At 39.4% G+C, this 23,300-nt stretch overlaps 1 protein-coding gene across 1 annotated transcript in view; it reads left to right on the top strand.

Annotated features, from left to right (window-relative positions):
- Window positions 1–22,229, top strand: part of CERS6 (ceramide synthase 6) — a 97,151-nt gene extending 74,922 nt beyond the window's left edge. Inside the window, exons 8-10 of the mRNA XM_057371718.1 lie at window positions 559–665; window positions 13,162–13,318; window positions 16,242–22,229. Of these exons, the coding sequence (XP_057227701.1) occupies window positions 559–665; window positions 13,162–13,318; window positions 16,242–16,403 (426 nt within the window). The 3' untranslated portion in view covers window positions 16,404–22,229. The remainder of the gene's footprint in view (window positions 1–558; window positions 666–13,161; window positions 13,319–16,241) is intronic.
- The last annotated feature ends 1,071 nt before the right edge of the window (window positions 22,230–23,300 follow it).

Raw genomic sequence — 23,300 nt, 5'->3', positions numbered from 1 at the left:
AAAGACTTGAGGGGAGGGGTATAATCCTTGTGGTGGAAACTATTCTGTTTAGGCAGAAAGGGAAGAGGAGATGTTTTAGGATAATGTAGGATATGGGGTGTAGTGGAGGAATTGAGACAAAGTTTATATATAGCAGGCGCTAGAAGGTCAGAGAGCATGGGACATATGGAAGGAGATGAAAATGCCAGGGGGCATACTGGAAAGGTGAAAGACAGGCAGATAAGAAGGCTGGGGACAAGGACACCATAAACACATTGAGGTTAAATAAAAGGTTTAGAAAATTTTTGTGAATCTGAAATTGTAGAATCTCAAAAAATTGAGTTGAGAGGGGAATAAAGAAATTAAATGAGTACTCTAGATTTATGCAGTATGAGTTGTTTTGGTTTTTTCCAAAGAAGACATTTTCCAGCTGCTTGGTGGAGAGGAGTTCCAACATCACTGTGAGATGGTCCAGTGAAAATATTGGCGATTTCATAAAAATTTKATTTGTTCTTCTTACAGCTTATACACAGTACAAGAGAACTCGTGGAAGTAAAAAGGCATATTTTTCTTTTGCAGGCTGCCAAAATGGCAAACTATTGCAAGTGTCAAAAACTGAGTGACCTTCTGTTCCTTACATTTGCCGTTGTCTTCATTGTCACTAGGCTTGGCATATATCCTTTTTGGTGAGTAAGGACTTCGTTTTCCTCAAATGCTAAGCACCAAACAAGCTTGGAAATAACTGTCTTGTAATTGAAAATGATTCATTGCCATTACTCTGTTTCCCAAAGCATCAGGGAGAGTTTCAGACATAACCAGGTGCTGAAATAGCCTGTTTGCTAGAGTGCCATTGTGTTTACTGTRTGTTACATGAGAAACATCTATGGCTTCTGCTGGTTTTAAGGTTGAAGTTGGAGACAGCATAGCTTCAGCTGCCAGATGGTTGGATGTGTTGGCAAGAAGTAAGAGAAAAATGAAAATATTAGTTACTAAAAAAAAAAAAAAAAAAAAAACCAACAGAAGAGAGGCTAAGCTTAAAGCTAGGATATTCTCAATAGCTTTCAATGCTCATTTAATGAACATTTTTTACTTAAAGAAAAGCATAGTGGAATAAGTAAAGTATGACCTGCTGAAATTAGTATAAGGATGTTATTGCCATGCAGATTGCAGTACTGCAGGCTACTCCTTTTGCACCTCTCCTTTGAATTGGGGTTCCTGGGGCAGCTGTGTAACACATATGTCTATAAGGTAGTTACACAGTCTTGCTGTAATCTCTCGTCTTCCCAGTCAGCTGCTTTTATGTGCACATACTCTGTGCTAGGTACACAGACATGTATGCACACAAACTGAACATAGATGTTTGATTTTTTGGCTAGGATCTTCTCCATCCAGAGGGCAGATGACTAATTAGGAAACACATGGAGATGTACTTCTTGTAAAAACGCGTTGAAGTTTTTCTGTAACCTGTGCACTTTATTTATGAGGAGGGCTGAGAGAAGGTGTTGACCTTGGCTCTTTTCTGTTCTCAATCCTTTCTTACTTATAAATAGAATTAGAGCAGATATCTGTATTTCTAGGAAAGTAAGAGAGGTCTTTCATTGCATCAGGAGATAACAGTGACAGTTTTATTCTTGGGATGCACCAAGAATGCCAGAAATTGTATCCTTTGCAGASTTTATTTAGAAAGATTACCACCGAGCTCCTTATTCAGATATGCAGAGGATTTACAGATGCCAGTGTCAACCTTGCTGCCACAGTTTCCTTTCAAAACCTCTATAATGATATCTCTGAGGTTTTGCTAATGCAGACAGGGGAAGACCAAGGTGCCCTTAGGGAGCTGTGTCATCAGCTCTGTTTAACTCTACGACKTAGAAGTCTCATTTAGCATTTGATGACTCCAAAGATAATGTCATAATGCCTGGTCCCTACTGTGCTTTGAGTTGGTGAACAACCATGACAAAACATGATAAAAATTGACACACAAACTGCATGTTTAAAAACATTTTTTTATATCCTTCAAGGAGCAATTACTGTGTCCTTAAAAAGTTTTGCTTCTTTTCCTCAGTCCTTTCTTGAAGTCAACTGGGTCATTCACTGAATTTCTGTAAATTAGATAAACTAGTTTTTCTACTTGCATGCTCTCAGAGAGGAAAAACGGTGGCATTCCTGTTCATAGGCTTTCAYCTATCTTGCATTCTGTTTTGTATTGAGAAATGGAGGAAGGACTCAATTTCACCAGTGCATTTCTGCTGCTGGAGACTACAGTACATGACTTTTTTTCAGGGAAGGCTCAATCAGATGAGRGCTGGATGGGTTTGCAAAGGGGGAATCTTACTTGGCCAACCTGATAAACTTCTATGATGAAATTACTGGCTTGTAATTACAAAATCCAATAATTACTGGATGATGAGGGAAGTTTGCTCGTGTTCCGACCTGTGAGGAATGGCTGATAGACCACAGGGCTGTGCTGCCATCCAAAGGGAAGGAACCTCGACAGGCTGGTTCCAAAAGAAACAGCCAAAAGAAACCCCAGAAGTTCAGCAAAAGCAGTGCGAAGTCCCACACAGTATTTTTGGGGGGCTGACCATCAGGAAAGCAGCCCTGCACCAGAGCCACTGAGGGTTCCAGGGGACACCAAGGTGAGCACGAGCCAGCGCTGTGCCCTTGTGGCAAGGAAGGCTGCTGCTATCCTGGGGGCAGCAGGAGGGCTGTGGGCAGCAGGATGAGGAAGGTGATCCTTCATTTCTCCTCAGCCCTGCGGAGGCCACGTGTGGGACACTGTGTCCAGTTCATTGACTTTTAAAGACCATTTTATTTCTAGACCAAAGGCTTGATGTTAATGGTTACCCTTAGATACACCCAGAGGCAGTTTCATTGTTCTCAGCTGTACTGTAGGCAAYGCATGTGGGAGTCAGAGTTACCAGGGATGAAGCATGGGGTGGATGAGCTTGTCTCTCCTAAATCCTTTTCCTCTATGAAACAGCAATTCTAAATCTTCACCCCCATTAGTTTGCGTGTCAGCAAAGATGACTCACTGGAGTGGCAGCAGGCCAGGAAGCATAGTTTGCTCTCCTTTGCTGGAAATTCAAAACAATGAAATTTTGGTGCCTGATTAATATTACATAAATATGCAGATTTTTCTAGCATAAAAGCTGAGGGGTATAAAAGCAATGTGCATGTAATGTAAAAGGAAGACTATAAATTATAAGAAAACTTCCCCCACACAGGAAGATGAATGCCCAAGACAGGCTTCCAGAGACGTCACTTCCGAAGCACTGGCGTGTTGTTGTGCTGCCGCTTTGCACAAGTGCCATTTAATTTGCAGAAAGGTGCTAACAAAGAATTCAGAATATATCAGATGCTGCTGTTTGAAGGTTGTTTAACAGCAGGACTAAGACAAAAGAAACTGGCAATTAGATATATATTTAGCAGTCTTTCTGCAGGCATCTGGAGTTCATTTCAGCAATAATTCAAAAACCCCAGGATACTTTCTGCCTCCTGCTGCTAAGTGAATGTAGGAGTAAAGCTGCTATTTTCACTGACAAGACATTTTACTTGTGAAATTCTCCCTCTTGCACATAATCACTGTTCTAGCAAATTACAACATAGAGCACAACTCTCCATGAATCAGGGGGAACACGATGCCTTCTCAGGTGATACAGGATTGTTGGGAAAATGAAAGCAATCTCAAACAAAAAAAATTTTTATAAATTATGTGAGCCCTTGATGACTCTAATCAGCCTGGGTAAAGGAATTACATCAGGCTCTCAGGGAAGCTGGGCTTTTATTTACCAGGTGAAGGTGCCAAACCAGGTGAATTCAGGCTCTTTCAAGTTGCTTTGACTAATTACTAGAATGCAGTTTTCCTGAGTTTTTCACTTCTTTTGGTAACTTTTATAATGAGTTCTGTTGTCTGGGAGGTAAAAAACTGTGTTTCAGCGAACTGTTGCTGACAAGTASTGCTGTCAAAGGTCACAAGCAGACAACTTTGGCATTCATGTGATCTGTGATGTCTCAGCATGCATATATTACATACATGCACTGAGAAAKGTAAAATAATGCCTTAAGGGTGCAGAGTCAAATGAAAGCCTGACATAAGCAGATTATAGAGAGCAGAGGTMATGTTCTGTGTACGCTGTCCCCCAAATTCTCCTCTAGGCAGATTTGGTATAATCCAGGTAGTCCGTGTTATGCCTTTCTGTTCTTGATCTCTTTATGCACTGTCAGTGTCCAGAGTATTGTATCACATGAAAAGCTGTGAGGACAGACAGYCAACTACTTTGATTAGTTGGTATAGTCTTGTTTGGTGTCAGTAGGTACATCTTAACTGGATTTTTTCTATTTGTGATATTTCTATCTGTTTGAAAATATTCTGGGGGGAAAAAATGGAAAAAATAGTTCTACCTCTTAATATTTAAAGCTGTTTCAAGTGTATATTGCAGTGTATGGCCGCTAAATGAGATTTTGGTGCCAATGTATCTTATATAAGCATGGGTTGGCCAATCCTCAGAAAAACAACTTTGCTCCTTTCTATTCTTTCATTTTTAAGCTCATTCATAGGAGTACATGCAGTCTGGTTCCTGGCTGATTTCTGATTGTCTTTTACATGGCAATGAKTTGTCTGCATGAACCAGATGAGCCTGGCGTGATTCTTCATGAGTTAAAATGAGTTCACGTGGTGAACTGTAATGAATCCTGSTTACTTATTACCTGACTCGCTGTCATCTCTGCAGGACTGGCTGAATGGCTCCTCCTGTTTCATCACYGGTGTGGGACATAGGCAGGTTGTGAAGGCACACACTGTCTTTCCAAATAGTGACATAGTATTGCCAGTTTGCACTGTTGTCTTTCCTTTCTTTTATCCTGAAATCAGCTTTTCTCTGAGCAAATAGGGCAGTGCAGAGCCCTCATAAGTAGCAGCTGCTACAAAGATTTTTTGACCCTCTCTTTTTCCTAGCCTTGTTCTTTAGCTGATATTGACTGGGTTTGTGGAGCTCTTAACAAGCAGCCAAGTTGGGTTGTCATCTTTCATGCTGATTTTCTTTCCTGGCATGTTTTCTCCTGACTGGCCCTTGGAGCATGTGTAATGTGTGGGAAGWCAGCATGTGGACCCCAGCAGTCACCCTGTTTCAATTCCTGTGAATATACTGGTAAAACAGAGAGCTCCAACCTACCCTTAGAAGCACCCTGCTATGCCAGAGCAATATGTTGGCAGTAATTAAAGCAAGAATCCTGCTCCGTTACTTGACACAGTAAGAATGCAGGTAGCCAGATGAATCCCAGCTGTCCAGACCTTGTCTGGACTCTGAGCACAATTGTTTTGTGATGGTTTTAGTTACCCTTGTTGGATTGTAAACCTTTATAGCCTGACTAGTATAATAAAATAACTTTTTTTATGAAGATAATAAATCTCTTCTGACACTGTCTTGAGCTCATTTTGCTCAGAATGTTGTCTAAGCCAGAGCACAATCATAAATTGCTTGTGGAGAGCAGATACTGAAGAAATAAATTACAGTTTTGATACTTGAGTCGTGATGCTATTCATGCTGTCACTGAGTGGATGCTGTGGAACTAGCAAAATTATCTGAATCTGATGTGCTGCATTTCAGYCTGTTTATAGTTTCAGAAGGCAACTTACAATCAATCAGTTTATCAAGAGCATTTAATACAAGGTTTTGGCAAACTAACAATAGTATATTCAAAGAACTCATATGCTTCAATTGATGGATTAAAAAGAAGGTTTAATTAACTAAGTCTCTATAAATTTACTCACAACTCCTGTCTTGCTCTTTAGCGTATATAATGTTGTCATCCCATCTGCTTCTGACAAAACATTATCAGATGGTAACCTTTCTAATGCCTGGTTATTTTGTTTCCTCAAATTGTTTATAATATTTGTGAACTCAGGCCTCTGGAGTTTTGCAAGAAGCAAAGATGAAATCTTTGGACTACCAGATTAATACTGATCCAGCTATATACAGGGAAGCTATAAGAAATGGAAAGGTTAGAGGTGTCATTCACCATTGTGGGCTTGCAATGTAAATAACAAAAAGTGGCATTTGTTCAGTGTTTCCATTTTAAAAATTTTCATGTGATCACAGCAAGAAAAAATAATGTGAAAAAGGATTTCATCAGACTTCTGAACCTGATTCTTATCCTCATTTTTACTTTCTACACACTGTACTTTGTGGCTATAATAATGCTTTCTCTTGTCAAGGATAGCCTATTCCATTGGTCTTCTCTCTTCCCCTTATATTAAGAAAAATGTCCTGTCTAAAGCCTGTGCTCCAGTTGGAAACTGGACAGATACCTGTGCAGTGGAATTTATCTTGCTCAGAATTGCTCTGCTAAGTGTGAATGTCTCAGGGGAAGGGAAGCAGCATTGGTGTTTTTCTAGTGGCCAGACATGTTAGCCACTTTTAAATCAGCTCAGGTAGGTAGTTTGAATTTGTGCAAACATTCTGCCTCTTCTCAGCCCCTTTCTCTTAGTGGTATCTTTAGCACCAGGGTTTGCTGTTTCTGGCACGCATTTTATGGTGCTACAGAGTCAATATAAAAGCAGAATAATGTGACTGGTTCACTGCAAGCTTCTGATGTATGTAGGATGTAAAAAGCATCTCTCTACAAAAGCAGGGGTGTAAGTTAACTTACCAGCTTGAAATAGTAAATTACTTTTGAACACCATCATCAATGCCATGAGGGAGCTGGCATCTCATTTGTGCTCAGCTAGGAGGAGGTCACTGTGGCTGAACACCTTGGAGAAACCCAGCCCCCATGTAAGTCAGCACATTCTATTTTTTTTCATCAGTGTTGCACAGTGGCAGAGTTTGACCCATAATATCTATTAAAGTATAGATAACTATTAAGACAATTTGATTAAACTGACAACTGTTTAGGGCTGATTTCACAGATATTGATGTGGCATAAACACAACTGCACTTATTTTTAGTCAACAGAAAGAGGCATGAGGGAGGCTTTTTTATACTTTCATACTCTATTTTGCAAAGGTTGGAAAATATATTTTAAAACAAATGCTTTTCCTGTTTGGAGAATAACATGAACTCTAGGTAAATGGATCTTGGTAAGTGTTCTCTGTTGTTCATATAACAGTTTGATGTGTGCCTGAAGGTTTTTGGATTTAGAAATGTTGTTCTTAGCATAACATAGTTCCTCAGAGCCTGTGAGTTGTTATTATCATGGGTCTTTACACAACCATTTTGCAGTAACACATTACTGATTCAACATTTTGCTGAGTATAATTACATTCTGCTAGGAAATTTGAGTACTTTCCATATCCTGATGTCTATTGAAAGATTCTTCTGAGGTTTGAGCATGGATTGTGAAGATGTCTGTGACCTTGTATCTTTGTTTCTTCTGTCCACRAGAGTGTAAATGCTACTATTCATACCAGTGGGTGCAAAATCAGTTAATGGGCAGTAACTGCTGATGAGAAGGAACTGAATGAAAAGCACAGCTGAAACCAGGACAGTGACAGGTTGATCAGAATGGTCAAGTACAGTACATCAAACATGAATAATTTCCTGCCTGCTCCATCACTTTAGTTAAGTAATTGGAAATCCTATTGATCTGCACAGGGCTTAAAATAACACAGTCTCAGTGGCAGGGCTGTAATTTCTGCAAAGATGTATTGTTCCTGATTAGCGTTAGGACAGGAGCACCCATCTCTCCAGCAGCTGAGCATGCATTGGTACCATGTCRGGAAATCCTCTGGTGCAGGGCTGCTGTGGGTGAGCAGAATGCCATGTGATGGTGAGCTCACTGAAAAAATTTATGTGGATTTAATGCKGCCCTGAATACTGACTCAATAGTTTATGTTCTTTCTGTCACTGCATTTTGCATAGAATTTTCATCAGCTGTCTAAAAGMAGAGGGTAATGAGCATCACCAACCAAACAATCTGATGAATCAGTTTGAGATGCTGTTGAAAGATCATMTCTCTCTCTCTCCCAGTCCTTCCTTCCCTGTATCTTTGCTTTGTGTGGGAGACTAGTTCATCTGACTCTTCTCTGTTCATAATGGGTCTCTGCTACTCCTCTTGTATTTGCCATGCACTGATACTCTGGAGGGATAAAACATAAGGGACAGCAGGATCTGTAAAGTTGTTCTCCCACTCATCAAGAACCCAGAAGCAGAACAGTGATACAGACACAGAAGCTGGCCAAGCTGAAACTCAGATGAAAAACTTGGCAGTGTAGCCCTTTATGAACTGGATTTGCTYTATTTAAATATTTCACTGCACTGTAGCTTGAGGGCACCAGTACATGGAATGCTATAGACCAAACTTTCCTCAATTTAATGACTGTTTCATGCATCATTCCATACACTTCTCAGGTAAAAGCTGTTCAACTTATTTGAAGTCTCTCATGCAGAAATGTGTTTGTAAGGTCTGTTGCATAGTGCTGTCATCAAAAGTAGGACAGCTTGGGATATGAAGTCCTATTGGATTTCAGTCAAGGTCTAAATCCCATACTGATGAAASGTATTTAATTTATCATCCCGTGGCTGATCAACATGTGCACATACATGGGCTTTCATACTCCACTGCTCTTCATTTATCTGTGAATCTCAGTGATACTTTTTTCTACCTGYCAGTTTTATGGCATCTGTTAAGGCAATAGTGCGTAGTGTTTTATAAGCAAGCTAATTCTCACAACATCTTTATGTGGCCRACAAGGTGTGTGAATACCTTGTGTCCATCTTTAACAAAAAATGAACTGTGTAAAGAAATTTGAGAACTTCTTAGATCACATAAGTTCATATAACAGCTAAACCCACAATTTTGAACTGCTGACTTTGTTCTCTGGTCATGGTCACTTTTTATCACATATAATGAAGAATAAACTACTATGTTTTGAGGACAGAAGTAAATGCAATTGTTTGGTTTTTTTAAAAGGAAAAAATACAAAAAAGAAACTTGGAAGCATTGCTGGTAAGACCATTGTTGAGTTTCTTGCACCAAATAGGATAATTAATGAAACTACTTAATTACATAAGTGTAATTACCTGTTTTCTTTGTAATATGTGCAGTACTGAAAGGTGTCCCAATACAGGTGGTTGTGGTGCAATATAGAATACTGTTGTCATATCCACTTAGAGGAGATAATGACATTCATTCTGATTTAGACAAGCTGGTATCATGTTGTGCTGTTCTTGGTCATACTCTGGCTGTCTGTGGTGCTGTGCTAACACAGTGACTTTCATTCAGGACGTTGCACACACGGTGTGTTGGTCACTGGGCAGTGCTGCAGAAGGAAGGCACTTGCAGTAGCGCTGATTTCAGCTCACAGGGTCTGCTTCCACTGGATGTGATAATAGTGCCCATCATCCTGCTATGCATCATTCTGCAGACTTGATCCCCAATTTCTTGCTTRTCTGGAAGAATACCTACTCCTACATGATGCTCCTTTTCACCTCTTTTCATTCCTCTTGGGATCCATTCGGAAGCAAACACAGCACATTTTGTGCATTGTCAGTTCTCAGACAAATATAAATAACCACTTTACTCTTCCACCCATTCCTCTCTTTATCTCTTTTCCTTCATCTCTAGGTTTTCCTTTCATCCTTGGTGCAAGACAAGGGATCAATTTGCTAAGAATTCGTGGCTGATGCCCAAGAGCCTGGACTTGGGCCCACTAAGTTGTGGGAAGAAGTGCAATCTTAATGAGTCAGAGTGTGGGTCTGTTAGTGTCCCAAGTACTGCTTCACTGGCTAGATAAAGAGTTAGAGAGTAGAGGAAAAACCTGTGTTACTGTTGACATRTTGCAGATGATTTAGTAGTTGTTGAAAACGAGTTAATTTTATTCTGAGTGTTTAATTAGGGTGGTAGTACATTAAGTAAAGGATTATCTCTCCCAGTGGCTCAGATACYGTGGCAGTGTTCCTGAAAAAATAACCACAGATTTCGTAAGAGTAGATTGGATCTTAAGTGGTGAATTTATTTTTATTTGCTTTCATCAGTCATACTGYTTAATCCAAGATGCTAAACTGAGTGCTTCACAGATCCAGGTGCACAACCCTCCTTGGGATGCATTTAATGTGGGTAGAATACCATCCATGAGATTGTGGTATGTTCTCCAGCTATCAAAATCTTCCAGGGGCTCAGAAAAATAACAGTCCAGAAACCATTTTCCACAGCAGAAGCTAGCAATTTGTTTCATATTGCAAAGATCTGAGAAATGCTGATGGAAGTTTTCAGAAAGGTAGAGCACTTGGAGCTTAAAGTAATTTTCCCCTGTGAGATCAAGTCCAGCTGTTTCAAGTCAGATACCCAAGAATCAAAGTTTCCACCATTCATTATGAAAAGCTGGGATTTAACCACTGGAGACCTTTGAAAAGTTCCAGCAATCGTGTTTACAGATTTAAGTGCTTTTCTGAGTATTTGAATCTAAGATTTATTTGCATATACATCTTATAGGCACTTTCTCCTCCATGTAATCCATTTTCATGCTGCTTTTCCCAGTCCCTGTTATTTGTGTAGTTGTTAAAATGCTTCCGTTGAATACTTAGAGCAGTGAATTTGATGGGAAGTGGTCTAACCTATCTTCCCTTCCCTCCTTCCTCAGTTTCCACATGTAGAATTTCTCTGTGTATTCTGACTAATAGCTTCACAAATTTTATCCCCATTTCAGACTTCTAATATGAAATAATTGATTTGTTTTGAGAGTTTATTTGCTTACTTCCATTATTTCTAYAGTTTTCTGTGGTTTTCACTCACCTTGTGCTCTGTAGGTGCTTAGACATGGCCTTAGCTCTGTGTGCATACCTAGCCTGCTCATGAGACCACTAAACCCTCTTAGCATTGCTGAGCAATTAATGAGATCCTTTATACAGCTTTAATGGAGAACTCCAGTCCTGTCCTTAGTTTGCCAGACATGAGCAGTTTAGAAAGAAGTCTGCTTTTTCAGTGAAGGCTTATCTCCCATATCTAATACACAGTATATGACTCATTTGCACGTGCAACTGCTTTTGCTACCAAAAGCTCTCTTTTGTGAATTGCTTTTTTCCTGACTTCTGCAAGACTGCATCTCTAATACTGCTTCCTTTACTTGCCTTCCGTGGAAGTCCTCAGAGATTAATTTGGTCCAGTGAATAAAAATATAAACAGAAACCTGCAGAAGCTTCATTTACAATTCTGTAACATATAAAATTTTAGACATAAAGACAGTTGAGTGTAAACAATGGTAACTTTATATTGTTATAATGTAAGTTGATGATTTCAAGTTTGAATTTGATATAATGGCTTGAACTGCCACTATTATATATTTGATATAATGGCTAGAACTGCAGTAAGCACTGGTGAAGTAGAACAGTGCTGACTTCACYTCTGTTTTGATATGATGAAAGTGTCCCCTTGAACTGTAAAGTGGGGTGTTGGTGTGACACATAGAGCTACCATGGCAGAACAAATTGCACAAAGCTTAAACTGAAGAGTTCTAACTGACCAAGCAATAACAAGGCAGGATTTCTGCAAACTGGGAAACATTTTCTTTTTCTTGTGTTCACACTATRAATAGAAGACAGTGTAAAAACACAGCTGTGTAGGAACGTTATAAAACATCAATGCCTCAATAAATTATGAAGCATATGTTCAGTTCAGTGTAAGAAGGCAAAAATAAAAACGTAGAACTAYTGTGAAATATCCCTACAGTATTAAGGCCAGTGTGTTAGAAATCACTGGTTGATTTTTGACCAATGACATTACACCCATAAATCATTATCACTAAATGGTATATTCTGGTTTCGTTGTCTGTACATATTTCATGTTAGTACTACTTGAACTGGGTTTATGTTGCTGGAAAGGGTTGTATCAAATGTGATTGCTTACTAAAAAGCTGAGGCAGTACCCATGACTTGGCTGAGCCCTGYGCTGCTCTGGAGCTGTGCAGGATCCCGGTGCCATCCCCTGCCCGTGGCCGGGCTAAATGCGCCATCTGGTGACTGGCGGGCAGGGTTTATTTAAAACAAGGAGAGAAGAGCAGAAAGCCAGTGGAGTTTTTAATGAATTTCTGCATCAGCAGAGAAAAGGCATGAAGGTTGACAAACCCTTATATTGCCTTATTTTTCTTTCACTAATTAAYAGCTATTCTTAGATCATAATTTTTTTAAATGCCATTGTTTCTGTTGTTGTCCTCCATGCTGCTACCAGGGTCTTTGCTGACATCCAGATAGAAATCATCTGCTGTGGCAGAGTGTTTGGGCAGACAGTYAGTGCTTTATTCAAAAGTTTCAGAAGTCATTATAACATCAGTTTACTGCCTGCATCYGAAATGCTGATTCTCAAAAATTTGGTTCAAATGTCTAGAATTGCCTGGATTTCTTAGAATCATAGAATGATTTCGGCTGCAAGGGGTCTTTAYATGCTGTCTAGCCCACCCCCTTGCAATGAGCAGGGACATCTTCATCCAAATCAGGTTACTCAGAGCCCTCTCCAACCTGACCTTGAATGTTTCCAGCATGAGRAGTCTACAGCCTCTCTTAGCAATCTGTTCCATTGTTTTACCACTCTCATTGCAAAAATCCTCCTCTTTTATCTAGTTTAAACTACCCTCTTTTACTTAAAACCATTAGCCAATGTTTTATCTCAACAGGCCCTACTAAGAAGTTTGTCCCCATCTTTTCATAAGCCCTCTTTAAGTATCAAAAGACTGCAATAAGCTCACCCATCCCTYGCTGTCCCTTTGTCCACCTGCCCTACATGTAACTGCTAAGCCTCACGCTTGGCTGGACGTAAGTGGTACACTAACTGGATTTTGTGCAAAAAGTGGTTAATATGGGGCACCAAACCCCTACTAGAGGCAGTTGAGATAGAATAACTTCATTAAAAAAACATGGAATAAGGTAAATTTTGTTATTAGTCAAGGAAGGAATTATTTGAGTTAACTAACACCTGCTAGCTGTATAGAGAAGAAATGCTCTAACTGAGGATCTTTGTTTTCTATATGCAATRTTTACAAATCAAGTTAAATATTAAAAGCAACATTTTGATGTTGTTTTTCTGTGAAGACACCTGTGTAATTCAGTCCAAGTCACTATTACTTTGAAAACCGACTGTCCATGTGGATCCCATCTAATCAAGTACTTGTCATCTTGATTTAAAAATAATTTCTTTGAGATTGTTAGCTTAAGGAAAGTGTTATTACTCTTCTGTCTCTTTCTTTTCTAGGATATTAAACACAACATTGTTTGAACTGTATGAAGCTCTGGGCAATTTTCCTGCCTTTTGGATCCTCAATGTRCTGCTTATGGTTCATCAAAGTCTCAACTGTATTTGGTCTTACCTAATCATAAAGACAGCCTACAAAGCTATTTCAAAGGGCAAGGTAAGACAAAACGGTTCTGTTGCATGATTTTAAGTTTTTCAATAGAGGTCACTTTTTTGTTATTTTGGGGTTTTTGCTAATCCATAACACGCTACTGAAGATACATCTTGTTTTAGGTAAAGTCTTCTTTCCTTTCCTTGAAACTTTTTCCCACTCCCAATGATTGTCAGATAAGTTCATAATACTCTTTATAGTGATTGTTTTTATAGGTGCTTCCACATTTCTTTTTTACTACCTGGTACGCTGAACCAAACTACATTAGGGAAATCAGATTTTAAAAAAAAAGTAAACTGCTTTCTTGGGGCTGCCAGTTCTGTTTTCTTCTTTATAGCAGTTGTTAGCAAAATGTGCATTTCATAGCTGGAAGTGATAGCAATAATAATAAAAAATTAAATTCTGCTGAATTTGCTAGTGGYAAAGTTACAGATTTCAGCCTCTTTTAGGTTTTGGTATTAATGAGGAATTGCAAAGAGTCAGGTATTTGCTTTCCATTATTCCCAGAGCAATTCCATTGAGCTTAAATTCAGTGTCGTGCTGCCACTGGTAGATTAGACAGGAAGATGTCACTCCCARAAATGCCCACCGCATTACAATTGCTGTGCAGATGCCGTGCTCACGTGTAGATGATGCTCACTACTGCTTACAGATCATGTAAAGTATGAGCAGAGCACATGAGTTGATGTGACTGACCCTGAARTGGATTGTTCTCCAGAAAACTGCTTTCTATGAATGTACTGGAGAGCTCAGCCATGCACTGGAAGAGCCCAGAATCTGCCACTCACTCTGTGAAAGACAGTGCATTCATGAGCTATATTTCACCTGGAAGCCACACTTGAGTCTCCTCTGCTTTTAACAATTATTAGCTTCAGCTGTCCTGTCTGAATTGTGTCATTGACTTCAGAGTGCTTCCTACTCTCTCTTACTCTGCTTGTTTATCCTTTCCCTTGTGCTGTGCTGGAAGGCTGGGAAGTGGAACCCCTTGCATGTAAGTTTCTTTACATTTACTATGCAAAAGATTTATTCTGACAACACTAGTGTTTCTGGATTGGGTTGCTTTGGTTCTTTGAATTTGTAGTTTCTGCTTGGTATTTTAATCCATTGTTTGTATTTATATGTATATAAGTGAAGACTGCCTTTAAAGGCCATTTTTGTACTCCTTGGCTATGCATCACCTAAAACCATTCAAACCCACTTCTATCTGTAGTGTCTGGGTGCTATTGTGCTGCTACCTTTTTCATACACAGACAATRTATGTACATGTGAGTGTGTGTGTATACACATGCAGACACATTTCTCAGCAGAATAAGCAGCTGCTCTGTCAGCATTCAGGACACTCACTTGAGACTATAAATCCTTCACCTTGTAGTTCTAAAAACAGCACAGAAGAAAATCTAGATTGTACAAGAGCAGAGTTAGACACTGTGATCACATTGATCATAGGTGCTCAGTACCCTGTGCTGAGACCATTCTCTTCTGTCTGTTAAGAGTATAATTCTRAGTGTATTTCTGTACTACCCCCACCAGCTGTAATATAGAAGTCCCTKTATATAAAAGACACTGAAGTAACCTATTAATTGAAGCTGTGTAAGTATGAAATCAAATTTCTGACCTCAGCTGAAGTCCAGTTTCACAGGTGTCAGAATTGTGGGCTAGACATGGACATTAAAAACTTTATTTATTAGGAGCATGTAGGACCCGTGTTTCTTTTTTCGCTGGTTCCAAGCAGAATAGTGTCACTCAGGTATTATGATACTGCAGGGGCAACACTGGGAGCCACAAAAGCAAATGGCTATCTCTGAGATGAGAGTGGAATTGTCATGAAGACTTTTCTCCTCATAAAGGAGAGGAGGATTACTGTAAGCAAAAAATTACACACAGTGGCCCCGTTCTTTAAGTGGTTTTAGGTCTTCAGGAATAAGGCTCACGATGCATTTTGCTCCCTTTTATCTCAATTTGCCATAGTAAAGTCAGCTGTAATTGCCCAGTTGTGGCAGCCAGCATGGCATGGATATATCTAGAAGAAACTGTCATGCTCAGCTACACAAACAGGAGTAGAAACAGGCATGAAAATGGCATCCTTAGAGCTGCATCTGGGTTAAACTTCAGACTTCTTTCTATTGATGCTTTTTTTTGTAATTCATCTGGTGGGCTCTTACCAGTTTTGGAGATTTTCAAGATTTTTCAAAGAAGTCAGCTGAAAATTAGCAGGAAATCCTTAGCAACTGAGGTCCATCTGTTTCTGAAAGAACTGTGCAGTGACACAGTGGGGCCCACAGCTGAACTGTGATTCCTATGTTAGGAGCTGTGATTGCTATGTTAGGGCTAGTTGAACTGGACTATGTCCACATTTTGCAAGTGCTGTTGTCACCACTTGTGTGAAGTGAGAGACTGGAGTAACCTGGTGTGCTGAGTTATGTTTCAAGCAGTACTCTGCCTCCTTCTGCCAGCATGTAGCACTATTCCCTAGATCCATGTGGTCTCCACTGAGTCAGGAGATAAGGGGTGGAAGTTGTGTTGAACATTTTGTATTACCAGGTCAAAGAGCGGCACTCYGAATGAAGGACAGGATATTAAGTTGTAGTTAGGAGGGACTGAGAGGGGATTAGCCTAGATTGAATTTGAGAGCTTGGATTGTTGTTTACTTCAGTCTGTGCAAAACCCTTTACTTTRAGCACTTAGCCATCCTACCTTCAGTGCACCAGAGCTGAGTTCTCACCCTCCCTTTGCACATGGCATATGTATGTGCAGACATCTGTGTTTGGAGTGAGTCCAAGCAGGCAAAGGCAGAGGAGTGTGGCAGATCTGAGATTGCCTTCAGAGCTCAGACTGAAAAAATGTGTGAATTCTCTGTTTCTCTTGAACCAAAAAGCTGAGTCGTTTCCGTACAGTCACCTACTGCTTACTTCTTTTCCACATTCTCCAGGTAGCAAAGGATGCCCGAAGTGATGTTGAGTCAAGCTCAGATGAGGAAGAAACAGYACCTCGCTCAAAGGCCCTGCACAGCTCTGTCGCCACGAATGGGACCAGTGGTGCCAGTGGGACAAATGGGTAYCTTACTGGTGGCACTTGCTCAGAGGAGCATTAATCCTCCAGTTCAATCACAAGACACGAGGAGAATGAACTGTTTGCTACTGGAAGTAAATTATAAGTTGTGAATGCGGTTTATTCATRTATTTCAGCATCAGAAAAAATTAGGAGTATCAAAGCATTCTGATTGTGCACTGCCATGTTTGCTGTTTTCAAATGAAGACAGCACACCATTCTGTATACGTAGGCATGCTGTATGTGTATGTACCTGACACAATGGGAGCAGTATTTTCACTTGTACTGTCTGAAATACTATTTATTTTTTATTCTTTTGGGAACTTTCGGACAAAAGGGAATATCCATTCTCAACCTTCATGTCTTGGATTCTCGGTGATGGAGAGCATCATGCTCAGATCTCTTCTGTCCATCCCTGTTGCTTTTTCTGAATCTGCTATAAGTAATAGTTGCTTGATTTGTTACTTAYGGTAAGATAGCACATAGCTTTATAGATTTTAGATCTGCTTCAGATATTTTTGCTATCTTTGTGTTTAAAAATACTGGTTTTGAAATTGCCTATCAAATCACAGTTACTGTTCCTCCAAAATAATTTGGGAAAAAATGTGGTAATTGTGGGTTATTATTTTATCATAATTTAAAATTCAATTTGGTGGTTAACTGCATTAGAAGTAGACTTGATTTGTTGTGCAAATACCCAAAATCATTGATGTCAGCACTTAGGATAAATTCATTGTTTCTTTTTTTTTTCCTTTTTTTGCCCCTTCAATTTTTGACCTCTACAGATTTTAGCTTTTTACAAAGATTCCATGAAAAATGSTATTTTTTCAAATGCACCATTCTGGATCCAGACCTAACTCCTGAAATTGCTCTTGCATGTTCACCTGATTGAGAGCAGGAGTGTAAGGGATAAAACAGCAGATGAAAAGTTCATTGCTTCCTCAGAAACAGCTCAGTCTAGGTATTGTTCTCAAAATTACTGCTCAAAATTGCTTGGCAGGGTGAAGAGAGAGAAGGCATAATGTCATACATTACTAGAATTAGTTTATTTTAAATGTGTGAGAACCTGAGCAAAATTCACTTAGCATAACTCACAGCAACCCTTAAATTCTCAGCAGTATTTCATCACCTCTATAAATAAAATTAAGGTTGTCTATAAAATATTCCTGTATCCTTTTTTAATCAGGATTTTCCAATAGCATCCAAAAGAAGACAAAGTAACAAGTAACACCTAAAGTAAGCATCTTTTAAAACATTATATACATACTTCCAGTCTCTAGACAAAGTTTGGTGCAGGATGCTAAGGATCATACAACTCTTGCAGGACACTCTTCTGTGATTCGTGACAGTAGTGCCAAAAGTAGGCAAGGTTCTTGGGTAACAAATTCTATGCAACCTACTGTTCAACAGTATTATGTGTGTGCACACAGAACCCATGTGCTTATAGACCAAAGACTTACATATATATATATATATATACACACAGATATATATATATATATATTTTAAAAAAAAAGGTTTTTTAAAAAAGGGAGGAACAAACCAGGAAAAAAATCTTAAATGCATCTTCTGTATACAAAGGGATTGGAGTGCTGTGTTCATTTGGAAATCTGAGCCATGAAGTAATTTCTGATTCCTTCCACCTATGCAAATAGTAAAATATAGATGGTTTCTGATGCCATAAAACATATTTAAAGACTATTTTATAAAGACTCTGTTGAAGAAAGTTGTGTTGTCACTTCTTTCTTTTGAAAACTCAGATTTATCCTATTCTACTCTTCACTCTTGAAAACTTCTAAAACCTTTATCATCCATAGAAACTCCTACGTGTTAGGAACAAGGTGTGCTAAAAGCAAGGTTGGAATGGCATGAATGGAAGTACCTCAACTTAGTAAACAATATAGGTAAGAAAAATTAAAAATTGTAAATTATAAAAGAGCTGTCTGTTCTACTACCCACAATGCACCATTTGAACAAGCCAGATAATCTTGTAATCCAGCAGCTGCATAGCTTATATATCCATGAGTATATCCGAGGGAATAAGGGAGCCTTACTTAAATCTCTTCCCCAGAAAGTTTCTCTGCCTGTCTCCTGTGCATTTGATTTCATACAGATACCTGTAGGGCAGGTTATAYATGTGAAAATACCCTGATTGCAATAGAAAGTATCCTATCCATGGTGTTTGAAGRTGCAGCTGTGTAGTAATTACTGTAAAGATGATGACAGAATTTTAAAATAAAACCATCCTGGGATATATTAAATAAAGATTATAATTTGTGAAATCTGATCTAAGATTGTAATGGGGAATATCAGTTTAAACACACCTCTTTCGTGGTGTTATTACCTCCACTGAAGCATTTCCCTTCTGCAAAGATGGTTACAAAGATGGCATTCTGGCAAAACATCCCATATTCTTACATGGGAACAGAATGTTGCTCTGAACTGTCAATATGTACAACATAGGCAACATGCTGCAGTGTTGGTGATACCAGGGCACAGAGCAGTAGGCAACAATCCCTGTGCCAGAGGCCTTTAGTCCCTGTTGGGCCCCTTCAGCAATGCTCTGTCGTGTTGGTTCAGATGTACAGTCAAGGCTACAGCCCTTGAGATGATTTACCAGCACGGCCTGTGCTGTTAGTGTATCATGGAATCATAGAACATTAAGGGTTGGAAGGGACCTTAAAGGTCATTTAATCCCAATCCCCCTGCCTCATACTAGACCAGGTTGCTTAAGGCCTTATCCAACCTGGCCTTGAACAMTGTCAGTGTTGGGGCATCCACAGCTTCCCTGGGCAAGCTGTTCGGTATCTTACCACCCTCGAAGTAAAGAATTTCTTTCTTTATCTAACTAAATTTTCTCTCTTTCAATTTGTACCCATTACTCCTTGTCCTATTACTGCAGTTCCTGGCAGGGGGTCCCTCTCCAGCTTCCCTGTAGATCCCCTTCAGACACTGGAAGGTCGCTGTGAGGTCTCCACACAACYTTCTCTTCTCCAGGCTGAACAGCCCCAATTTTCCCARCCTGTCTTCGTAGGGAAAGTGTTCTAATCCTCTAATCAACTTCATGCCCCTCCTCTGGACCTTCTCCAAYCATTCCATGTCCTYCTTATGCTGGGGACACCAGACCTGGCTGCAGCACTCTGGGTGGGGTCTCATGAGAGCAGAGGGGCAGAATCCCCTCCCTTGCCCTGCTGTCCCACTCCTTTGGAAGCAGCCCRGGATACATTTGGCTGTTGGGGCAGCGACTGCACACTCATGGCTCATATTAAGTCTCTCCACAGGGCTGCTCTCAATCACTTCTCCACCCAACCTGTGGGAGTGTGTGGGATTGCCATGACCCAGGTGTAGGACCTTGCACTTGCCCTTTTTGAACTTCATGGGGTTTCCATCGGCCCCCATCTCAAGCCTGTCAAGGTCCCTCAGTGCCCACTGTTAAATGGTGCATGTGGGATTGAAACTCTTCCTTTGAGGTTTCAATTCAGTTGCATCTGTGATATCCTAAAGCATGTACACAGTTCACCTTGGTTCAGCTCACTCCCAATGACATATTTATCCCCTATAATCTTGGCTTTTTGGAGTCCATTCTTAGTCAAGGATAAACTTCATACAGATATGTCTGGAAAGTAAGGGGGCTAAGACATTCAAATGACACATTTGGGGAAATAGGGTTAAGAGGAAGCACTGAGAACTTCACCAGCCTTTGCTAAGCAATCACTGATCTTTCAAGCTAGAGGTTTATCATAAAAATTACAAATTCATGTTTTTTTTCTGTCTCTAGCGGGAAGGACCAAGTGTTTTAGTGATCAGACATGGCAGTGATCGGACATGGCAATGCTTTGATTCATTGTTTAAACYAATGGATGTGAAAACTTTGGCTTCATCTTCCATGCTCCAGAGAAAATGTCATGCAATTGTTTTCTTTATTATTTGAATTTGTTTGCTTTTCTGGTGAAGAGCTTTGCAAGGTGCATTTGGAGGCCATCAAGTATTTAGAGGTTAATTGCACATATTTCAGAAAAATTACTGAAATTATTTGCATGGTTCATGGTAAATGTGAGACCTTAAAAGGTTCTGYATATTCACACCTTTTGTAGATTGTCATTTAGTAATTCTAGAAATGAGAGTTTGTACTCTATAACCTCTTTYGTCTTCAAGTTCTATGCTCCTTTTTTATAAACAGTGGTTGAGATGTTGAAGTAGAAAAAGGRGGAAATTAGATCCTATTAGTAAATAGTAAGAATTTGTCTTCTCTCCTAGACAGCCCAGATTATAGTAAAATAAGATTCAGGTCACCCTTTGTTTACTGTTTCCCATACTGGCATATTTTGTATCAAAAGAAAAATATGTGATGAGTTGGTGGTTTTGTTTGGTTGTTTTTCATWAAGAACAACATTGCAGAAAATGGTAGAAATACCTGGTCAAACAACAAGGGTGGACATTGGAGTCTTTTGGGTCCTGATCAATGTTAAACAGTGCTAGTTTTAAAATACCAAAGTGTCCCATGCTGTTTGCTTGTTGCCCTTTTGTAGTTTTTTCTATTTGTTATTTATTTAATGATTCCAGCAGAATTGGTACAGGTGTCACAGCTTCATATCTCCTGCCTCAGCCTGTGACCGTTCTGTGACCATGTGMTTGCCAATGCCAAATGCTTTTTCTGAGACCCAAGCAAATGCACTAAAGCTTTGCTTACAGTGAAGTGATTCTTGTCTTAAATCTGTATCTGATTCAGGTGAAAATCACTTTCTGGTTCTGACAGGACATGAGGGTGAAAGCCGTGACCATGCAGCACATCACTGATGATCAATTTGATTGAGACACTCCATGCTTTACACAGAGTGCTCTAATAGGAAGCSTAATGCCCATTTCAGTCATCCTATTACCACAGCCTTCTATATCTCAGAGAAATATGGGCTACCATTGGTTTTATACAGTTGATGCTTTGGTATTTTTTTAATCTCTTTGCTACAACTCATTTTTGTATGTCTCCTATTGTCTACTTCCAGTGACATTTGTGGGAGAGGAGTATTGAATACTTTTTACCCTTTCTGTAATGTAGACCCTCTTAGGCCTAACTTCAATGTTCTGCAAACTACAGTTGCCTTTAAACCATGAAGCAAAACCAGTTTGTATTACCTGTTTTGACTGGTTTTTATTTGGAACAGAGACCTAATAGGAACTTCGGTAAGACAACATTATTTTTCTCTTTTCTTTTTAGAAAACTCTAGTGGAAGTTTGGAAAGGTGATGTACATGAATAGCCCTTAAATGTTAAATATTTCTGATTGCAGTTGCAATGAAAACACAGTGTTTGAGTGTGTCTGTACAGAATTCTCAGTCTTTGAAATTGTTTTCAATTAAAAAAACTGGAAGAAAAACCTAAAATGATGTTTTGGAGTAACATCAGTGATCACACACGTCAGACAAAAAGCAAAAATTATTRTCTTACATGACTTAAAATTTGTGCAACAAAACATATTTTCTGGCTTCTGTTGAGCTTCAGTTTTTTGCTGTTCTGGGGTTTAACTTTACRTAAGTTCTCATACCATACTGTGCAAGTTGACTTGCAAGTCTGGATGAGACAGATGACACATTTTCACCTGTGTTTTCATGACAATCCTGTGCTTGAGCAACTCTTTCAGGAATGCAACGATGTGTAGGAACTCCACTGTCCCARATACAGTGATGCACTAGCTAGAAGTCCTTACATGTACAGCTATTCTGTGGWACTTTGGGAGTTATTTTATCTTTTATTTGACTGGGTTTGGGGTTTTTCTAATATGGAAAATAATTATTCCTCATAAAATCTCTGGAACCAACCAGTATTGTGGGCTATTTTAATTTGGAGACACTTTCATAATAAACATAAGTATTGGAAATGTAGTGTTGGTTTTATTCTTTTTTCTCTGAGATGCAGACAATGTTTTCCTTTGTTTTAGTTCAAAGATTGTTAGCCACACTGTAGACTTCAGCACTTTTTGGGCAGGTCTAAGTATGTCTTTGCTGCGTTCATCACTGCAATATTGTCAYAGCAAGTGTTAGAAGGACAAGTTCTCTCTATACAAATTTAAATATTACTTTTAAAAGGACCTTTTTCTAGGATTTCAAGATTAAAATTTTGCATGTTAATAACTCCTGAATGTTCAGCTGGGCCCACTTTGGAAAAGCTGCCTTTTTCAGTCTAGATGAGCAGAGTTTCTTAGAAATAGATATTCAGGTTTTTTCTTTTAGGCTAAACTGTCACCCAGCAAAACACCATCTACTAACCTCTTGTGGAAGTGAGAGAAGAAAGCTGTTCTTATACAGTGGTTCTCCTAAGGGAAAGCTGCAGCTCACCAAAGTAAAGCCTGCAAAACACCACTATCAGGCAGGTTCTGGTGCAGCATTAGAAGATGATGAGGAAGTACTTAAAAATGGGATGCTTGAAAACATTCTGATTTCAGCAGGAAATTCAGAGATGCTTAGCACAGACAGGTGAAATAGGGCAATGGTAGGCTTCAAAATTAATATWTATTCTGGATATGAGGGCAATGGCATTAGTGAGCAGCCAGAAAGGACAGGCTTTCTCTCATGGAAGGGCTTCTGTAGAAGGAAGGAAGAGATGCCAACAGCAGCCGTAATGCCTCAGAGAGATGACAGAAGTGACAAGTGCAAGGCTGGTCAATACTTTTTTTTTTTTTTTTTTTCACTCCTGGCTAGTCTACTAACCTACAGAAAAGTGCTGACAGTAGTCTTTTAATGGTAGAGGCAATTAGTTGAAAGAAATACAGGCAGCCTAAATATTCCTGTTAATATGACTGAAAAGCAAATCCACTCATGAACAATGAGACCCTTGAAGTCAGGCCTTGCCTCATTGTCCCATTGAGTTACAAAATTCTCAGAGAAGACACAGGGTTTATGGACAAAGCAGAAATTGAGGATTTGCTTGATTTGTCATTATAGAA

Source organism: Malurus melanocephalus, unplaced genomic scaffold (genome assembly GCF_030028575.1).
Source record: "Malurus melanocephalus ecotype Western Australia unplaced genomic scaffold, MMel_1.1 scaffold_155, whole genome shotgun sequence".
In the NCBI taxonomy this organism is placed as follows: domain Eukaryota; kingdom Metazoa; phylum Chordata; class Aves; order Passeriformes; family Maluridae; genus Malurus; species Malurus melanocephalus.
The sequence above is the reverse complement of the archived record's forward strand: the minus strand, read 5'-3'. Positions and strand labels throughout refer to the sequence as shown.